Source organism: Nothobranchius furzeri, chromosome 2 (assembly GCF_043380555.1).
Source record: "Nothobranchius furzeri strain GRZ-AD chromosome 2, NfurGRZ-RIMD1, whole genome shotgun sequence".
NCBI lineage: Eukaryota > Metazoa > Chordata > Actinopteri > Cyprinodontiformes > Nothobranchiidae > Nothobranchius > Nothobranchius furzeri.
Genome location: NC_091742.1, coordinates 62,404,649 through 62,422,680, shown reverse-complemented (window position 1 = coordinate 62,422,680; position 18,032 = coordinate 62,404,649). Strand labels below are relative to the sequence as shown.

General features: G+C 41.9%; 1 protein-coding gene across 1 annotated transcript in view; it reads left to right on the top strand.

The window, feature by feature from the left end:
• The first annotated feature begins 1,748 nt into the window (after positions 1-1,748).
• The window catches only part of klf7a (Kruppel like factor 7a), a 76,217-nt gene continuing 59,933 nt past the window's right edge, over positions 1,749-18,032 (top strand). The window contains exon 1 of the mRNA XM_015946694.3: positions 1,749-2,074. Coding sequence (XP_015802180.3) covers positions 1,973-2,074 — 102 coding nt within the window. The 5' untranslated portion in view covers positions 1,749-1,972. The remainder of the gene's footprint in view (positions 2,075-18,032) is intronic.

The following is an 18,032-nucleotide window of genomic DNA, read 5'->3' as shown; positions in this document are numbered from 1 at the left end:
ATGAGGAGCGAGAAGCAGAGCGACAGAGTGAGTTGTGTCAAATGGATACATGTCAGAAGGAGCTTCATCGGCTGTCTGAGCTGAGCGCGTCCCTCCCAAAATGCCATCTGTAAATCGCTGAGGCCTTCAGCCAGCCTCCCTCAGCGCTCAAATGAGATTATAGACCTCTGCAACACTCCCAGTCTGTGTGGAACAGCGTTCTTCTGAGCCGAGTGTGGAAGGGCACTATTTGGTGGCTTAGAAAGAGAACGACGTTACTCACACCGCCGAACGTGGAAGATTGGTGTATTTATGTTTCACTCATCCTTAATCTAGACCTAGATGTTGCAGCATAAAGGCACATTTACAGGATATGTCTTTTAAAGATCCTGAATGAGAGGTGATGAACCTAGGTTGCCACTGAGACTAACAACAACATCAAAGTATTTTTGCTAAACAATTATGTTTAGAAACTTGTTGTATTAGGTTGTATCTAAAACAACTGTAGGTGTAGCGTCACTATATTATTGTAATCAAAACACATATAAGCCCACCCCAGTGCTATCTGGTCCAGTGCCTGTAGAAACACCAGCCTAAAGCAAAAGGTCCATGTTCTTCCTGACTGACTCCCTAAAACAAACAAAATGTCAATTATTGGCCTGCAAATAAACATTGCAAAGACACTAATAATATACAATAACCAATGAATAAATTTGAACAAATTTGGAATAATTTATAAGTAAAGACTAAACACTTCTAACATCAAGCTATGCCATTTTTTGTATATTTATAGCTGTAATATGTGCAAATCTTTCAAAATCAACCCATTAAAGCAGCTGAAATGTGCCTCGCTGCGAGTGAGGGAATGAGACCCTTTACAGCTTAGACGTGTGGAAAAATATCAGCATTTTAAACAAGTCAGACAAATCCCTTTAGTGTCACGTGTTGGGGTTAGCCTGCTCTGCTACGTACCTTTATTATATCATGTCGCCCACATAAAATAAAATTACAGCGAAGTCGCGTTATGACGGGATGACTTTATTGTTGTAGTAAAATAAGTTTCACATTCCTGCAACATGTTGTTATAACGTGTATTTATCACATTTGTAAGATATTATCACTATGATAAAATGATTCAAACATACCATTGTCAAGTTATGTGACATCATGTGACATTGCTCTTATTGTATTATATTTTTTTGTAGGTTTCTATGTAGTGAATAAAGTCCCATGTGTTATTATTAGGCTAATATTGATTAGCTGTAGCAGTTGTAGATGCTTGTCTGATATCTACTCTCTGAAACTTTCATCCAAATCCATCCATCCCATCCGGGCTCCCTCTGATACTTTAAATGAAAAACTTTCTTCCTTGCTGTTGAATCCCCCATGGTGCACTTCTTTATTTGTGGAACAACACATCCGCTTATTACTGTTTTCATCTCCTGGTTGTGAGATGTTTACTCCATGACTTCTCCTCTCAAACTGGCCTCTGAGTCCTTCTCCCAAATCTAATATAGCCATCCATAAATAGCTCACCTATTGAGCCCATTTTTGGGTTGAGCGACGGCCCACCGGAGCCAATCAGGTTCGTGGAATTCTCTAAAGCCCGCTTCTGCACGCGCCGTCGGCGATCTAATAACCCTTCCTCCGCCCATTCGCCATAAATGGACAAGCAAAGGGAGTTGATTGACAAATAAAAACCCGCCCCTTCGTTTTAACAAGCTCCGCCCCTCGCTCAGCTCCCCTATCAGTGGTTATTTTGGCAACGCGGATACGCATGGAGTCTCCATCACCTGCACTCTCCTTTTACGCACCAAGTCCGGTTATGCGCGCAGGTACACGGACCCTAATTGCCTCATTTCCTGCCGCAGCCGCACCATTAATCACCTACTAAGGACTAATATGAAAGAAGTGGATTTAGAGGTCTGACAGAGAAGAGAAGGGAGGCACGTTTCCTGTGGATCACTCTTGTTTTCCAGCACCGAGCGTCAGCATGGATGTCTTGGCAAACCACGGTATCTTTCAGGAACTTCAGCTCGTCCACGACACCGGCTACTTCTCCGCCATGCCGTCGCTGGAGGAAAACTGGCAGCAGGTAACTTTATTGTTATTATGGTTAAGAACAATCGCTCATATTCACACGGGCAACTTCCTGAAATGCGAGCGACCAGCGATGCGTAATAATAAAGCTGTCAAACGGAGGAGATCCAGATCTCATAATGGAGACCGAATTGATCGTGAATAATACATTAGTATCCCTCAGATTACTGTTGAGCACATTAGTCCCCTCTCTTATTCATAATAAATACCCGACATGTAGGCTTTTTATGAAAATTTAGTCACCAGCGTGTTTGCATCTATGTTTTCCCTGCTCACAAGCGCTCTTCAAACATTTCGCTTCGGTCTTTTTGGATTCAGAGAAGTATGAGGCGCAGATTTACGCGAGCACATGGTGATGGATGGATTTGGAGACGCACTGGCTCTTTAAATTCACATAATCACGCTTAAAACGCACCCATTTTATTCTAGTGTCTATTTTAATGAGAATAACAGACACCTCAAGGCACAAAAGGGTGTTTATTTTCAAATTAACGCACTTTTGCGCCGATCAAACTGATTTTGCGGCTTTTCCTCACCTGTCAATCCCTCTTCTCCCCTTCTCACTTTCATTTTTGTACGTTTTAAGAATTTTCTGTTGAATTTGCTGGAATAAAACAACGAGAAAAAAGAAAATAAGGGGGGGGGGGGGGGGGGAGATCAATGCATGGAAATTTGATGCCGTTATTGTTCGTGTAACAGTGGCTTCAGTTTTTTTCCCACTTCAGTGCTCCACATGAGGGGGAAGAGGAGGGTGGAGGAGGGGTGAGACGGAGAGAAACCGGTGCGTGACCGCGGATCTCTCCATCGTGGCCGAGCAGCCTAATTGGCATCCTACTGTTAGCCACCGACGCATCTTTTCATAGCAAGTCTCAAACTCCCTGGCTCGACTGTCAGGGATGGTTTTTAATTTTAAATTGCGCTGGTGTACCATATGCAGTCTGTTTCTCACCCACAGCCTGCATATCAAAATCAATACCTAATGCAAATGTAAAAGGGAGACAGCTGCGTGTGTAGGCCGGGATAGCCTTGAAGACGGGAAATGTCAGGTTTCTCTGCTGGTTTGAGGCACATTTTTCACACAAAGGATTTTAGACAAAACTGGTGATTTTAAAGGGATGGGCAACTCTAACTTAAAGATTTTAACCATCAAAATGTTCAATACAGTTGCCAAAATCAAACAGTAGTCAGTTAGATGGGTATAGACTGATACTGTCGGTGAGTAAAATGTCTTAATAATTCACCCGAAGGACATTCACCTTTTGTGGTCAACTGGATGTAAGATGGCCACCTTAGTTTTGGCTAGAACACAGTTAATGATGTAACCAGGTATAAGACGTGCGCTTTGTAAATCCAGGTTGCTTTTATTTCACTTTTCTGGTTGTAATACTTGTTTGTGTCAAAGAGTGGCGCTATTCCCAGGTTTAGAGGTAGAGATTTCCAGAAGAAGAAGACAAAGCCTTGTTCCAGCCATAGGCCCAATCCCAATACTTGCACTGGGCCCTAAGGTCTTCTGTGAAGTGCACTTGGAGGAAGTGCTCAGTAAGGCTTCGAGTGCGTGGTACAAACGTGTGCCAATAATTGCCAAAGTGGGACAGGGAGCATTGCGTCATCGACTGCAACGCACGCCAGGATGCTGGTTGCCGTGAGACTTTTTACATTATTTGAAATAAATTTACATTCATTGCTGCTTCATCTAAGACATTCAGAGCATCAACTAATCATCCTAAAAACTACTTTCATTTGAACATACATGTTTTGAAAAAAGGCACTAGAGCCTTTTCTCTCCCAGCAATGGATTGTGGGTAATATCCTTCTTCCAAGTCCGCATCGATGTGGTCTTGGCTGAAGTGTGTATCAATGGTGCAATAGGAGGGTGTTCAACATCTGCACTTGAGAATTAGGACATGCTATGCACTCGCGGTTGTGGAAGTGCGAGTTTTGGGATTGGGTCATATCATGCGTTCCAGTTGTCCTCGGAATTTCTGAGCAGGAAATGACGTAACGGGCTCGGTTTGCGTTCCAGCTTACAACTCAGAAAAAAATGGATGCCACAAGTGTTGTTGAGTACTAAACCAAAATAAATATATAACCAAGTAGTCTCCACATCTAAATAATAGGCACACACGCACTTCGACATTTGCCACATTCAGCCAGAAAAACATTACAAATCAAATGTTAAAATATAAATGCCAGGAAAAGTAAAAACCATAAACTACGGTCAATGTTAACATTTTCAACAGTGTAACTATTGATAACAATAATAAACAACTTACCGGTGCTGTTAAATAGCAAAAAGAAAGAAAACAAAACATAAAAATGAGAAAACAATAAAGACAATAACTACTTCCTGGTAGCACTAGGCACAGCCATCTTTACATTTGGGATCTCGGGGTCCTCTGAAACCTACGAGCTCATAACTCAGAATTCCGAGTTCATTGCATAATTTCCGGCTAACTTATGTCGGAAAAACAAGTTCCAAGGACAACTGGAACGCACGATTAGACATGAGTATGCCCCATTGGGTGTTGGAGAGCATAACAGCATCGTTGCCATATTGGTTGGGTCCCTCACTCTCCAAACCCAACTGGCGTCAACGCAGAGTGTGCAACAATGATAAATGACCCGCACTTGTATAGCACTTCTCAGAGTAAGGATTCCAAAGCACTTTACACTACAGTGTATCATTCTTCCATTCACACACACATTCATACACTGGTGGTGATGAGCTACAGTGTAGCTTATCATTGTTTAAAAAAAACAACATTCCCCCATTTGATCCCCAGTGAATCTTGGCATAGGGAATTCCACAAAGGATACACCACAACAGTCTTTCAAATTTGGAGAAAAGAAGGTCACATTTGTGGACAGCAGTGGGGGGAGCCACCAAATTTAGCCTTGCACTTTCTTGTGATGTAATTTTTAGTGTGTACCTTCAAGGTGCATTATGAAGAAATAAAGTAAAAACGACATGACCACTTGTTTTACCATCTATTTTCTATCAGAAACTAATGCAGGAAATTGGAGTAGGAGACTATTTTCACATACATTCACCATGTTAAACTTTGAGCAACTGATCGTTTTCAAAAATAATAATTAAAAAATCGTTTCTTAGTGAACCTGCTCTTAAAAAGAAATTCTACTTTATCCTACCATATTGTATCAACTCACATTGTATTTCCTGCCTGAATCAGTCTGATCTATTAGCGTTTTTACATTTAATTTAATAAATATACTCTTTGTTGTGACTTCAAAGTAACGCATTCGCAATTAGCTCACTAATGTTGGCATTTATACTAAAACAACGCACCGGATTATCCCCACACAGGGTGCAATGACGAGCTAAAGAAAAAGAGTGGTACACCTTTTCATACATCCTCACTCACAGCTTCTATTAAAAGCTTTGTCTTTTCTATCCGCATTGCATGAAGATTTTTCCAGGATTCCTGATCTAAAATAGGACTCGACTTAAAAATAAACAGACCATTGAAATCAGCGTAAATGACTGTTTAAGCATCAGTTTTGACCCATTTTTGTGTGGTAGATTCTAGAAAAACCTATCCTGACCTTCCAAGTAGGTCCTATGGAATAACTGAATTTAAAGAAAATAGACTAAAAGTAAGCAGAAACAGTCAAGTCCTGCAGCTTTGTCTTTGAACACTGTTCTGAAGTCATGAAACCATCAAAATCTTTTTGCTCTTGTCAAATATTGTTGCTCCAGGCTATTTTTCTCACACACACACACACACACACACCAAAATGATACCACCTGTAGTGATGAAACAGCGGTCTTTGGCACCTTAAGATAAAACTCGAATTGTGTTAATAAAGCACTATTTCTAGTTTGGAGCCTTTTTCTTAAAAGGATTCAGTCTTTGTGGCCTGCTGCGAGTCACAGAAGTAAATATCTTGAAGTAGATTTTCTTCCTGAAAACCAACCCTTTGGATAAAAAGATCACACTGCTTCCTTGTGAGCATGAGGATTATGATTTGCCCCACACCATGAAATCCTCTCTCCCCGTGCAGTTCAGCTATGTTCTTGGCAAAGCGGTCATTGTGCTCATTGTGGTGGGATGAAGATGGCACAAGCCCTACTGAATGCAGGAATTATGAGTTGCAGCTCGCCTTAAAAGCTTTGTTTCCTGCGGAGGACCTCGTGTCTTCAGCGGCCCCCTCTGTATTCCGGGCACAATTTAGAAACTGATGCTTTTATGGCTTTGATGGGAAGATAGGAGGCCGTTGTAGTGGGCTCCTAAATGGGTCCCTGAGACGCGAAGGCAAGAATGATGACTGTGTCCCCAGTTGGTGTCTGTGAGGCATGATTCAGCCCGTTATAGGGGGATGGGGAGGGGAGAAGCAGCAAAGTGTTTTGGAGGTCTGCAGATGGTACATTTGAGGCTGCTATTTGTTCCATTATTGAAGCTAATAGTGCCAAACTGAACTGTGCTGTCTGGCTTCCAAATCCCCGTACAGTTGGATGTTCAGATTTGGTTTGGAACAAACAGCAGGACTGAGCTGGATTTGGAACCAGCAGAGCGGGGCGAGATTCACTCTTTATGTGTGGAATCCAGTTTCCCTTGCAACACTGAGTGTGTGCGCGTGTGTGTGTGTTGCTTTGCGTCTTCGGACTAAGAAGTGGCTTGTCATCTTGGCTGCAATTTCCTCTGCTTGTTATTCTCTTTTGTAAACTGACATTTGCTCAGACCAAGGCTCAGTTTTCACTAGGCTGCAACTGTTGATGTCTTCTTGAAGACAAGGCAATCACCTTGAACTGGTACCTGACACATTTATGACTAGGTTTTTTAATTGGCCAGGTGAGGCATGTTCGGGACAGTGTCCTTGTCTGGTCGCCAACCTTTCTCAGTGTGGTTTTGGACTTTGTATGTAGCTAGGATTGGGACAATATTACAAGTAACCTGTACCAAATTTTGTAACTTATAACACCCCATCTTTGGGAAGGAAGCTAGCATTGGGACAAAATGTTAAATGATAAATGACCCGCACTTGTATAGCGCCTCTCAGAGTAAGGACTCCAAAGCGCTTTACACTACAGTGTATCATTCATCCATTCACACACACATTCACACACTGATGGTGATGAGCTATGATGTAGCCACAGCTGCCCTGGGGAGCACTGACAGAGGCGAGACTGCCGAGCACAGGCGCCACCGGTTCCTCCGACCACCACCAGCAGGCAAGGTGGGTTAAGTGTCTTGACCAAGGACATGACAGCAGAATTCTCTGTTCGGAGCCGGGATTGAACCTGCAACCTTCCGATTACTGGACAACCCACTCAACCTGTTGAGCTACTGCTGCCCCCAATGACTTGAGTTTGTAACTGTAGACTGAGAAGTGTGTTTTGAGAGTTGCGACTGAAACTTGTACATAGATATTTTTCTGAAAGTTACAAAATGAATGTTTGATGTTACGTACCAAAAGTTACGTGATACAAAACAAAAGTTACGTGTTGCAAAATGAGAATTATGTGTTACAAAAAACAATAGGTGTTATAAAATGAAAGTTACAGTTACAAAACTTGGTACAAGTTACTTGTAGTTTTGTCCCAATCTTAGCTCCATAACTTTGAGTCACTGAAACCGTAATCGAAAGGGGTTCTGGTCATCCATGTAAACCGTGACTGTTGATTTCAGATAAAAACTGTCCTGAAATTTGTTTAGAACAAGTGGCTCATGTAAAGAAAAAGAACATTTGTGGACTTTTTGTTCTTTGTTGCTGCACATTCAAAACACATTTCAACAAAGGCACAATACCGTGTCATTTTTTTATTGAATTGTATTGAACTGCATCATCTTCTGGGGTGGGAGAGGGTCTTGCCTTGGGCTCCCAAGTGAAATGACTCTGCCTGTGACTCATGTAGAGAAATGGAGAAACCTTGCAAATGTTTCAAGACATTTAGGAGACTTTCTCCTGAAATGCATTCGCAGTTTTGTTGCCAGCTTAGTAAAGTTAGCCTTAAACCTTAAGCTTCATGCTGTTTGTGAAAAATGAATGAGTTCATTCTGAACGGTTGGACTCAGACATGTAAAACAAACACACTTAGCTAGGATATGATGAACTTTTCAGCTGCTGTTAGATTCCACCGATGACGTGCCCTTTTTCGCAGCTCTTGACCCCGATGGGCAGGATGTAACAGAATACCACCAGTAGTGGTCTATCCTTGACCTCAGGACACACTCCATACCCCTTGACACATATATCACCCTGCAGGGGTTCAACACACACACACACAAACACACACACACACACACACACACACACACACACACACACACACACACACACACACACACACACACACACACACACACACACACACACACACGCGCCGGTACACTCTCGATGCTTACCCAAGCGAAATGTCTGTATGTGGCTGCTTGGTGCATTAAGAGCTTCAGTGTTTCTAAATGTGGAAAAGAGCAACGGTGCACTCTGTCCCAACCTTCATATGCAAGCAGCAGATGCGTCCACTTCCCTCCAGTTCATGTCGGCGACTCGATAACACGTATGTCTCTCAGGTGGTGGTGGCAACAGCGTCGGCTCTGTCTGGGGGGTTGGTGGAAGTTGCAGAGCATGCACATTCTCTCCACCGCAGGGTTTTGCATTTCACAGTACGGTGGGCTGCTGGAACACCCCCACACTTCTTCACCCCCCTCCAGGCACGACAAGCAGACATGCAGAGAGCAAGTGTGAGGAAGACGAGCTGCAAGAAAAGGCAGGGATGCAGATAGATGGAGTCATTTAGCATTTTGACTGAGGCCTTTAAGGGAGAAGTAGCTCCACGTTGGAGCTATTAAATCTGTGGTCAGTGCCAAGAAAACGCATCAGCGTTGAGAACCCTTTCCCATCCTCCGGAGACATCATGAAGGGGATTAAGGGAAGGGAACGACAATAGATAATGCAGCAGAACTGTGAATATCCATATGCATGTATACACAGCCTGTACATGTTTGAGTTTGTGCACGCTGGTGCGTGAGTGTCTCAGCTTGTTATGTAATCCTCAGTAGGCCACAGCTGCTTTCCCACACACAGGAGGCATGCTGGGGAGCAAAGCCAACTGGCCCCCTCTTTCCTGTTTTCATCCTTCGTTTGCTTTTCCATCCATTCTTTCTGTCTCCAAGCTTTGTCTTATAGAATTAGCGCCGTATGGATTTTTGATTGCTGCAGGGCAACTGTCTAAACCTTGGGCTTGTTTATTCACCCGACACTGTGCAATAAACTCATCATTGTGGAGATGGATGAGGAATGCTGTCAACAAACTGAAAAAATTGTGAGAGATTTTACAAAAATGTCTCGAAATGGTTGCAAGTTTTCTCAGTTTGCTTTCTGTTGGATCGCAAGAATATTGAATGAGCAAGTTTTGGGAAGTCGTCTGGACCTCATCTCAGATTCAGTTTATGACAGAAAGTGTAGGAAAAGCAAGATAACTTTTAAAACATTGGCAAGGTGTTAGTTGAATCCCTAAACATTGCTGTCAAGTTCACAACATGACAGCTATACATAAAACCCCTCGTAAGTGTACGTACTGATTCATTGCATTCAATTCAATTCAAATTCAAAACTACTTTATTAATCCCAGAGGGAAATTTAATTGTTTCAGTACAGACAATTCCAAGATCAGACATACATAGACACATGACAAGAATTGGTGACTGTGGTCATTTGCAACACGAGTCGCGCTACCGTTATAGATCAAGAGGGTTTATATGAGGATAGAGTCAGGGGGAGGGAAAAAAGGCACTTCAGAGTTACCCCCGAAAGAGAGGACAGCTTTGCTATGCAAAAAAACACCTCAGACAAATATGCACACAGACTTCAGATGATACACAACAAAAGTGTCCACTAGGTGGGGAGGTAGGGTTGGGACTCTCCTCACTTCAGAGTGTGCAACCGCTAGAGCAGCGCTCATCACCTCCGTTTGGGCAGGGGAGGGAGATAATGGGTTAGAGAGCACATTGACTCCTAGAGACGGTTCCACGGCCTTCACCGGTCACAGTCCCACCCAGGCTGGGATAGGGAGAAAGAGTTTCCATAGCAACAGCAGCATTCCACATTTCTTCTGAGGGGAGTTTTCACTTCAGCCTTACAGGCTTCAAGGGCACCAGATTCTGATAACAAGAATTGTTTTGGGTACAGGTATAGATAATTTCCTCTCTGCCTTAGAGTTCTGTCAGTCTTCAACCCCTCCAGGTCCAATAATGGCATTATCAAACTATTCCAATCCATGCTGATCTGTCAACTTTCTCCTTGATCGACTCAACCTTCTGTGCCAGAGCCTGAATCTCAGCCAAAGTTCAAAGCCTGCGAATCATCTCGACAATTATCGGAGTCTGTGAGTTTACAGCACGATGCATTCCATCCCTGAGCTCCGGGATTAAGCCAATATTCCTCAAAAGCTCGTTAATTTTCCGGTATGCCAGGTAACCGCTCAAGCCAAACAGCAGAAATCCCAACACCAAGACGACAGATATCCAGACATCTTCAGAATCCTCTACGGACAGTTGAGACAGGCAGATCAAGTTCCACTGTTTCCAGGAGTCCATGATATACCCAGCTGGCTCTGTCCCAGAGGGGCATCCAGGAGCCCCTTCTCCCGTTATCATCGTTGAAAAAAACAATTTCAATCGCATTGAGAGACCAACTGACCAGATCCATGTTTAATAATTTCCAGTTTCCAGAAAAAATGCAGAGATGCGCAGTGCACAGGCAGACAGGACAAAAAAGCCTTGGGAAGAGCAGGGAGGGAGAGGAGAAAAATGCGTCTGTACTCTCCAAGAGCCGGAAGAAGCAGTTCCAAATGAATTTCTTTTTTTCAAATCTACTCACAATTTTGTGTCTCCAACTGGTTGTTGCCCAGTGAGGGGGCTACCAAAGTGTCTTAAAGCATTAGAGTCCTTCCCTCCCATGTTTCTGACATTTCAACAAATCTAAATAGTGGCATAGTGGTCACAGTTGTCTGGAACCCAATCACTGAGAGGGCAATGTGATACAATTTTTGTGATTGATTGAAGATCAAACAAAAATTGCTGCTATATACAAGTATGTCCTATTCTCCACTTGACCCAGTCTTATATAAAACTTAACGCATAAGTGTTGCACGTAAAAGTTCAACTTTGGGAACTATTGACAACCTAAATTATGAGTAAAATTAATGTAATCTGTGGACCCGTTAAGACACTTTGTGACTAAAAGAAAAGGACATTTGCAGCAATGTGAGGATGATGTCACAATACTTGTTCAGTATTTTTGTACCAAAAGAGTTGAAGTATCCACCTACTAGTTAATTTCAGATAAAATCTGTATGTATTTTGGTGACTAAAACTGTAACTAAAATCAGAATGAAGTGGAAAGTTGATGAAGTGTCACTTTTTATTTTCAGTTTCAACAAAGTGTTATATGTATCCAACTCCTAGTGAAAATTTCTGTGTTTTCTCAGAATTTCTCAAAAGTTACCAGTCGTGGCAGTCCACTGAAATACTAGCTCTGTCAAAACACTTCCAGGTAAAAAAAATCCAGGGTTCATGTGGAAACTTGGAAGTACTTGAAATGTCCTATTATTCTGAAATAAAGTGCTTGTAACTATCCAAACATGTAAAGTGCTGAGGAATCTTGAGACCTCACATGAGCCCTTTTTACAAAAAAATGTGCCGGCAAATCAGCGCAATATTACCACTACACTGTCTTATAAATGCGCCATGCCGGAATGGCGATGTGCAAATTTTGCGCCATTCGTTCCACCTCGCTTGGTAGTCATATTGCGACAATTGTCTGTCTGACCACTTATAGATTACCTGACGCTAGGGTTGTCACGGTATGAAAATTTAACCTCACGGTTATTGTGACCAAAATTATCACGGTTTTCGGTATTATCGCGGTATTTTTTAAACGGTGTTGCATATGTTCAGAAAGCATTGATAGTCCTGTTCTACACAAACTGAAATAGTTTTGAAAAGGTTTAACAGTGTTTATTAAACCTAAAATAACACAAAGCCTTAGCAAAAGTGCAACTTTTCACAAGTAAAGGAACAAATAGCTTCTTTTTCTGGAACATGTTACAGTAGTCAGTGCAGGTTTAAATTATACAAATCCAAACATTCAAAACATAAACAATATGTAAACAAATCAAAGAAACACCACTTGTTTTCTCTTTTACTTGTTTTCTTCATTATCAAAATGAAAATCTAAAACTCCAGTCCACACTTGACTTGAGCACTGTACAAGTCAACCTTAAAAAATATGTATTTAAAATAAATAGCCACTTTAAACAAATTACTAAAATAACTACTACACTATGTAATCAAATCCAAATGTTCAAGTATAAATGGCAATGAATAAGTAAACAAATCAATGACAAGGAACTAATTGTATATTTCTCTTCATCATCAACAAATAAGATGCTTCATCCAGCAACAGGGTGTCCGTGACACGGTTTAAATGCTGGCAGAGGACGCTGCGGCTGCAGTATATAGTGACTCGTTGCATTCTCTCTCAACCAAAAGTCCTCACGTCATGCATTTAAGCTAAAATGCTAATGTTAACTTACCTTGCACTGGCTGTAGAGACGTGGGTGATGGTCACACAGATGTGCCATTAGATTCGAAGTGTTGCTGCCTTTTGCAGACACTTGTTTCCTGCACGTTCTGCAAACGGGATAGCAGTCTTCTATTAACTGTCCCTCAGCATTTTTCAGAAATCCCAAATATGCCCATACTTCCGATTGAGTCTTCTTTGAGGGCTGATGGATGTCCTGGGCGCTGCCGTCTCCTCCTTCGGCCATTATTTCAGCTTCAAAGTTTTGGTGCCGTTGCAAACTAAAAAGTGCGTGTGCGCGCCGCGGGAACTTCAGCTGAAGCGACGGTGGCTGGTAAGGGTCACCGCGCCAAAACCGCGGCCACGGTAAACCCACCGAGATAATATAGTTTTTTAAAAACTGGACGGTTATTTTTATTGTCAACTTTTTTACCGGGGTTTACCGCTATACCGGTTACCGTGACAACCCTACCTGACGCTCCGTTATGCCACTTCAGTGTAGCGACAAATTGACGGCATTGTTTTTGTGAAAACCTGCCATAGAAAGTCCTTGAGTTAGATTTGGGTAAAGGTGTAAAAACCTGGGAGTTGTTGTTTGTGAAGCAAAGCAATAAATTGAGAACCAGTATGTTTCAGATTTTGGGATTACCTGGAAGTGTTTCCATTCTGTAAACCTCTCGAATAGACGTGTATCACCTTTAAAGTCAGATATGATTTGAGTTCATGGGTGTTCTGTTGAGATTAGGGTACTTTTTTCTAATAAGAACAAAACGTCAAGTTTGAGTGTCTGTGTATGTTGTGTAATGAGATGTTCGAGTGACCCCCTGACACAGTAACATCCATTCAGCCATAAGAGCGTTTACTGAGCTCCGCCACCTCTGTCTCATCACTCAGCCAGCTGAGAGGCGATTGCCAGTGATAGGTGCCGGCTACTGCTTTATGGGCGCTGATGAAAAGGTGGAAAGCGCTGATGAAAGGGAGGAAGTATTCATTTGTCTGATGATTTGGTGACAGAAACGGGAGGCAGAGGGAGAACATGCGATGGGGTGGGGGGAACGGGAAACAAGCACATCTTTATGTATGGCTTCCGAAATGCTCTGCCACCTCAGGTTTGATTAACAGTGAGAAGAGGAGCCAGTCATTTTTTCCACCCCACTCCGGCACACATGGCTTGGCAATGACTTTCACATCATTTGAGGCGAAATCGGGAAGCCGTTACAGCACCTTACAGTGAGCCGACATGCTTCGTTGCTGCCATCCGGCTCGGCAACCGCAGGGAGACCAGTAAAGGGAAGAGAACTCCCAGACACTTGTTTAATGCTTTGAAATCATCCCTTTTTATTTAAATTTATTTACTGTGTTTCAGTTTTTTTGCCCTCTGACAAAATCTGATTGGAAAAAGCCACAATTGTTTGATTTGCCCTACGGTAACTTCTACGCAGAATGTGTCTCAAAGAAAACAACAAAAATTTCCAATTTTGCCGTGTGATCAAGTCTACAAACTTCATTCTCTCAGATTTACAAACTACCAAGAAATCGTTCGTGTGTGTATCTGATTTAACTGAACACAATCCAAAACTAAAGTGTGAGAACACTTTTCCAAACTCTCTGGATCTTAATTCTATTACAGGTTGTACATCCGTCATTTCTAACATATGGCTTTGTCTTTAGAGCAAAAGGGATTGATTCTGGTATTCAGTTGAATCAGATGACTCCACCTTAGTCATGGGCATTCATCAGTTGAGGTAGGAAGGGATTGAAATGCAATGCCTGACATAGTGCTGTTGTTAAAATAAGTATTTTAAGACTAATTTACTGAACAAAGGGTTGAATCAGATGTACCAATAGAACAAAAGCCTCCTTTGCATTGGACATTAAAGCGTTGCTGTGAAATGCTCTTCGCGGCAATTAGCCATCGTTATACAGGACAGGAAAGTTTCCTTGGGACAGCAGTAGCTCAGGAGGTAGAACGAGTAGTCCAGTAATTGGAAGGTTGCAGGTTTGAGCCCAGCTGCCACCAGGTAATGCTGCTGTTGTGTCCTTGGGCAAGACACTTAGCTCGCCTTGCCTGGTGGTGGTTGGAAGGACTTGTGGCATCGGCGCTCAGCAGCCCTCACTTCTGTCAGTGCACTATAGCTGTGGTTACATCAGGGCTAATCCCCCGTATAGCTAAGATTGGGACGAAACTACAAGTAACTTGTACCAAGTTTTGTAACTGTAACTTTTATTTTGTAACACATGACGTTTTTGTAACACATAATTCTCATTTTGTAACACATAACTTTTGTTTTGTAACACGTAACTTGTGTTGTAACACGCTACTTTTGGTGCATAACATCAAACATTCATTTTATAACTTGCAGAAAAAAATCTTTCAATCACAACTTTCAAAACACACTTCTCAGTCTACAGTTACAAACTCAAGTCTACTTGTACAAAATGTTTGGTCCCAATTCTAGCTTCCTTCCCAAAGAACCAATGAGAGGCTTCGTCTTATTAGCCAATCATATGTCTTGGATATGAAAACCTGCTCTAATAAAAAATGTAGGTTCTTTATTTACAACAGTTTCATTTCTCTAAAATGTATTATGTAAGCAAGGAATCCAAGACACAAGATAGGCTGATCAGACAAAGTCTGTCATTGGTTCTTTGAGAAGGGAAGCTAGAATTTGGACAAAATATTTTGTAACACATAGATTTAAGTTTTGTAACTGTAGACACAGATGTGTGTTTTGAGAGTTAGGATTCAAAACCTTCTGCAAGATACAAAATGAAAGTTTCATGTCAAGTACTGCAATTTACATCACAAAACGACAGTTACATGTTGCAAAACGAAAGTTACATGTTACAAAATGAGAATTACACGCTACCACATGAAAGTTAGTTACAAAACGTGTTATAAGTTACAAAATTTGGTACAAGTTACTTGTAATATTGTCCCAATCCATACCTCTCACCAGCGTGTGAATGCATGAATGACTGATTGTGGTGTGAAGCGCCAAGAAAGACTATTTATCAATCACATCTGAAGCAAAGTGTAATGTTTTGGACAAATTTTTTATGCGCTACTCTTCCAAAACACATCAAACTCAGTAGTTTAGATTGGACCAAACAGAAAGTTAAACACAACAGCAGTGTAAAATATTGTGAAACTTTCAAAATAATAGTCATGTGTAGATAAACTTACGCCATTTTCTGTTAAAAACTCCGTAGCCGATGTAAACAGAACAGTAAATAAACCACAGCCTTTTTTAGATTCATGCAGCTTGCTTGTTATTGTGTGGACTTGTGAACCTATGTGTGGTGTTGCAGTTCTTCGTGATTTTTTGACTTAGAAATCAAATTAGCAGGAACAGCAGCGTAGAACGTTTCTGCTCCCGTTTCGCGTTGCAATCGCTTCCATTTGGAAGGGAGCTTGCGGGTAACAAACCTCCATTTCATTACATGCCCCTTTCACGTCCAGTAGAAAGGAGGCTTAAGTTTGGTCAAGTGGATGGTTTTTACCAGTTTACTGGTAATTTAGTTGGTGAAAAGGGATCAGTTTGGATTTTCTCATAAGATCCAATCAGAAAACCTGTTCTTAACTATATTTTCACAGAAAGCAACCAAGAAAGATGCTTGCATTCAACTCTTCAAGACATTTGTAATGTGATAAACATAGTTCTTTCAAAATGTCTAGATGTATTGTGAGATAATTCTTGGGATTTATCACCTTCCCCATCAAAGTAAAGGGGCAGGTGTAAAATGTAATATTTGCGTGAAATGCTGTCAAATTGAAAGTAGAGCATTTTAGATAGCAGCAGTACAGTTTAATAGTTGGACGTAAACTATATTTAGCCAAACCAAAGCCCTTCAGGTAAAATTATTTAAGCTTTTACATGTGTCAAATTGCCTTAAGGTAATTTTTCTGTGATGTAATTCCATTGTTTGCAAAGCTTATTTCAAATGATATGCAAAGCATCTGCCATGAGTCATTTGATTGAAAAATCCCTTAACTCTGTAAGTAAAAAAATTCTCTTTGACTTTTCGGTTTATCCTCAGTTTGATTAATTAACCAGATGGTTTGCATCGATTGGTTTTAACACTGACCACAAACACACACACTGCACAGGCATTTTACAGCATTAATTGGCTCTGACATCCAGAGCGTTACATCCCATCTTCCTGCCTACCTGTTGCTAGGCAGCCTTTGCTAGCTGGAAGATTTTACTTTGTTTAGCTGTCAGTCTGGGGGCCTAATCCCAGCCCAAGGGAGCCCTAACTACCCAGAAACCAGAGATCCAGCCATGTGGACCATCTCTATGCGACGACTGAGCTGAAGGAAGAGGTGGACCGAGGAGAGGGACAAGGGCAATTTGCCCTGAGTAAACACTGCTGCTTGTTGTTGTCATTCGAAGCAAGTCATCAATCATGGGCTATAAGCTCTTAGCGGTGACAGCCGCAAGGACACGGTGCTCTCTGAAATAGGTTGGAAACATTAAAAATGCCAAGCCTGCTTTGCTATTGCAGTATTTTTCGCGGACTTTTAAAAAGATCAGGCTGAAGTGGCCATAAAACCTGGCTTTCTGATTTACTACGTAAGCCACTGGGAGTTTGCATGTGGTCACGTGTGTGCACGTTTTGCATGCCTTCCTCAGGACTCAGCTGTTGTGGTCCAACATGCAAAGCCAGTTTGTTTCCACCTGCTGTGGCTCACTGCCCTAAAAGCCGTCCGACTGGTTGGATGTTTACATCCGACATACTTCATCTCCCCATCTCCCCATTGCATGTGTGTTAAATTTTTATGTTGCATTCTTTTCCTGATGAGATGAAGGGCAGAGCTGGTTTACATTATTTATCTCGTTTATGAGCTCCAAACCAGGGGCTGAGGACACAGATGTGTCGCCAGAAATAGACAAATACTGCCTTAAATTGTCAGCATCTGGCCTTAAACTCGCTAGAAGAAGTCCCAAATTACCCTAAAGACACAGATATCTTGAGCGGACAGGGTACATCATGTAATTTCAAGTTCTCGCAGGCTTGGACTTTTTGAAAAAGACTACTTGTGTCTTCCCAACTTGACAGGTTGTGCTTGAACTGAGAATAGCCCAAATGTCAAAGCCTCCAAGTGCAGGTTTTCACAGTGAAATATGTTGCTTTAATGTATGCTTGGAAAAAAAAGGCTGTCAAAGCAGACAGGCAGAAAGGGTGAGAAGATTTTGCACCTTGCTTTACTCTTCAAATGGCCTGGGAAGTGCCCTTGTGTGATTTAATGAGACCTGTGGGAAGAGCTATTCATCAGCATGACAGCGTATCTCTGTTTCCCATTGTTCTGTGCTGGTATGTGAGGAGAGCAGCGAGTGTTTTAGCCTTAATGATGGGCTAGAAAGCCTTTGATTAGATGAATCTCCTGGTGCTAATTAAGATTT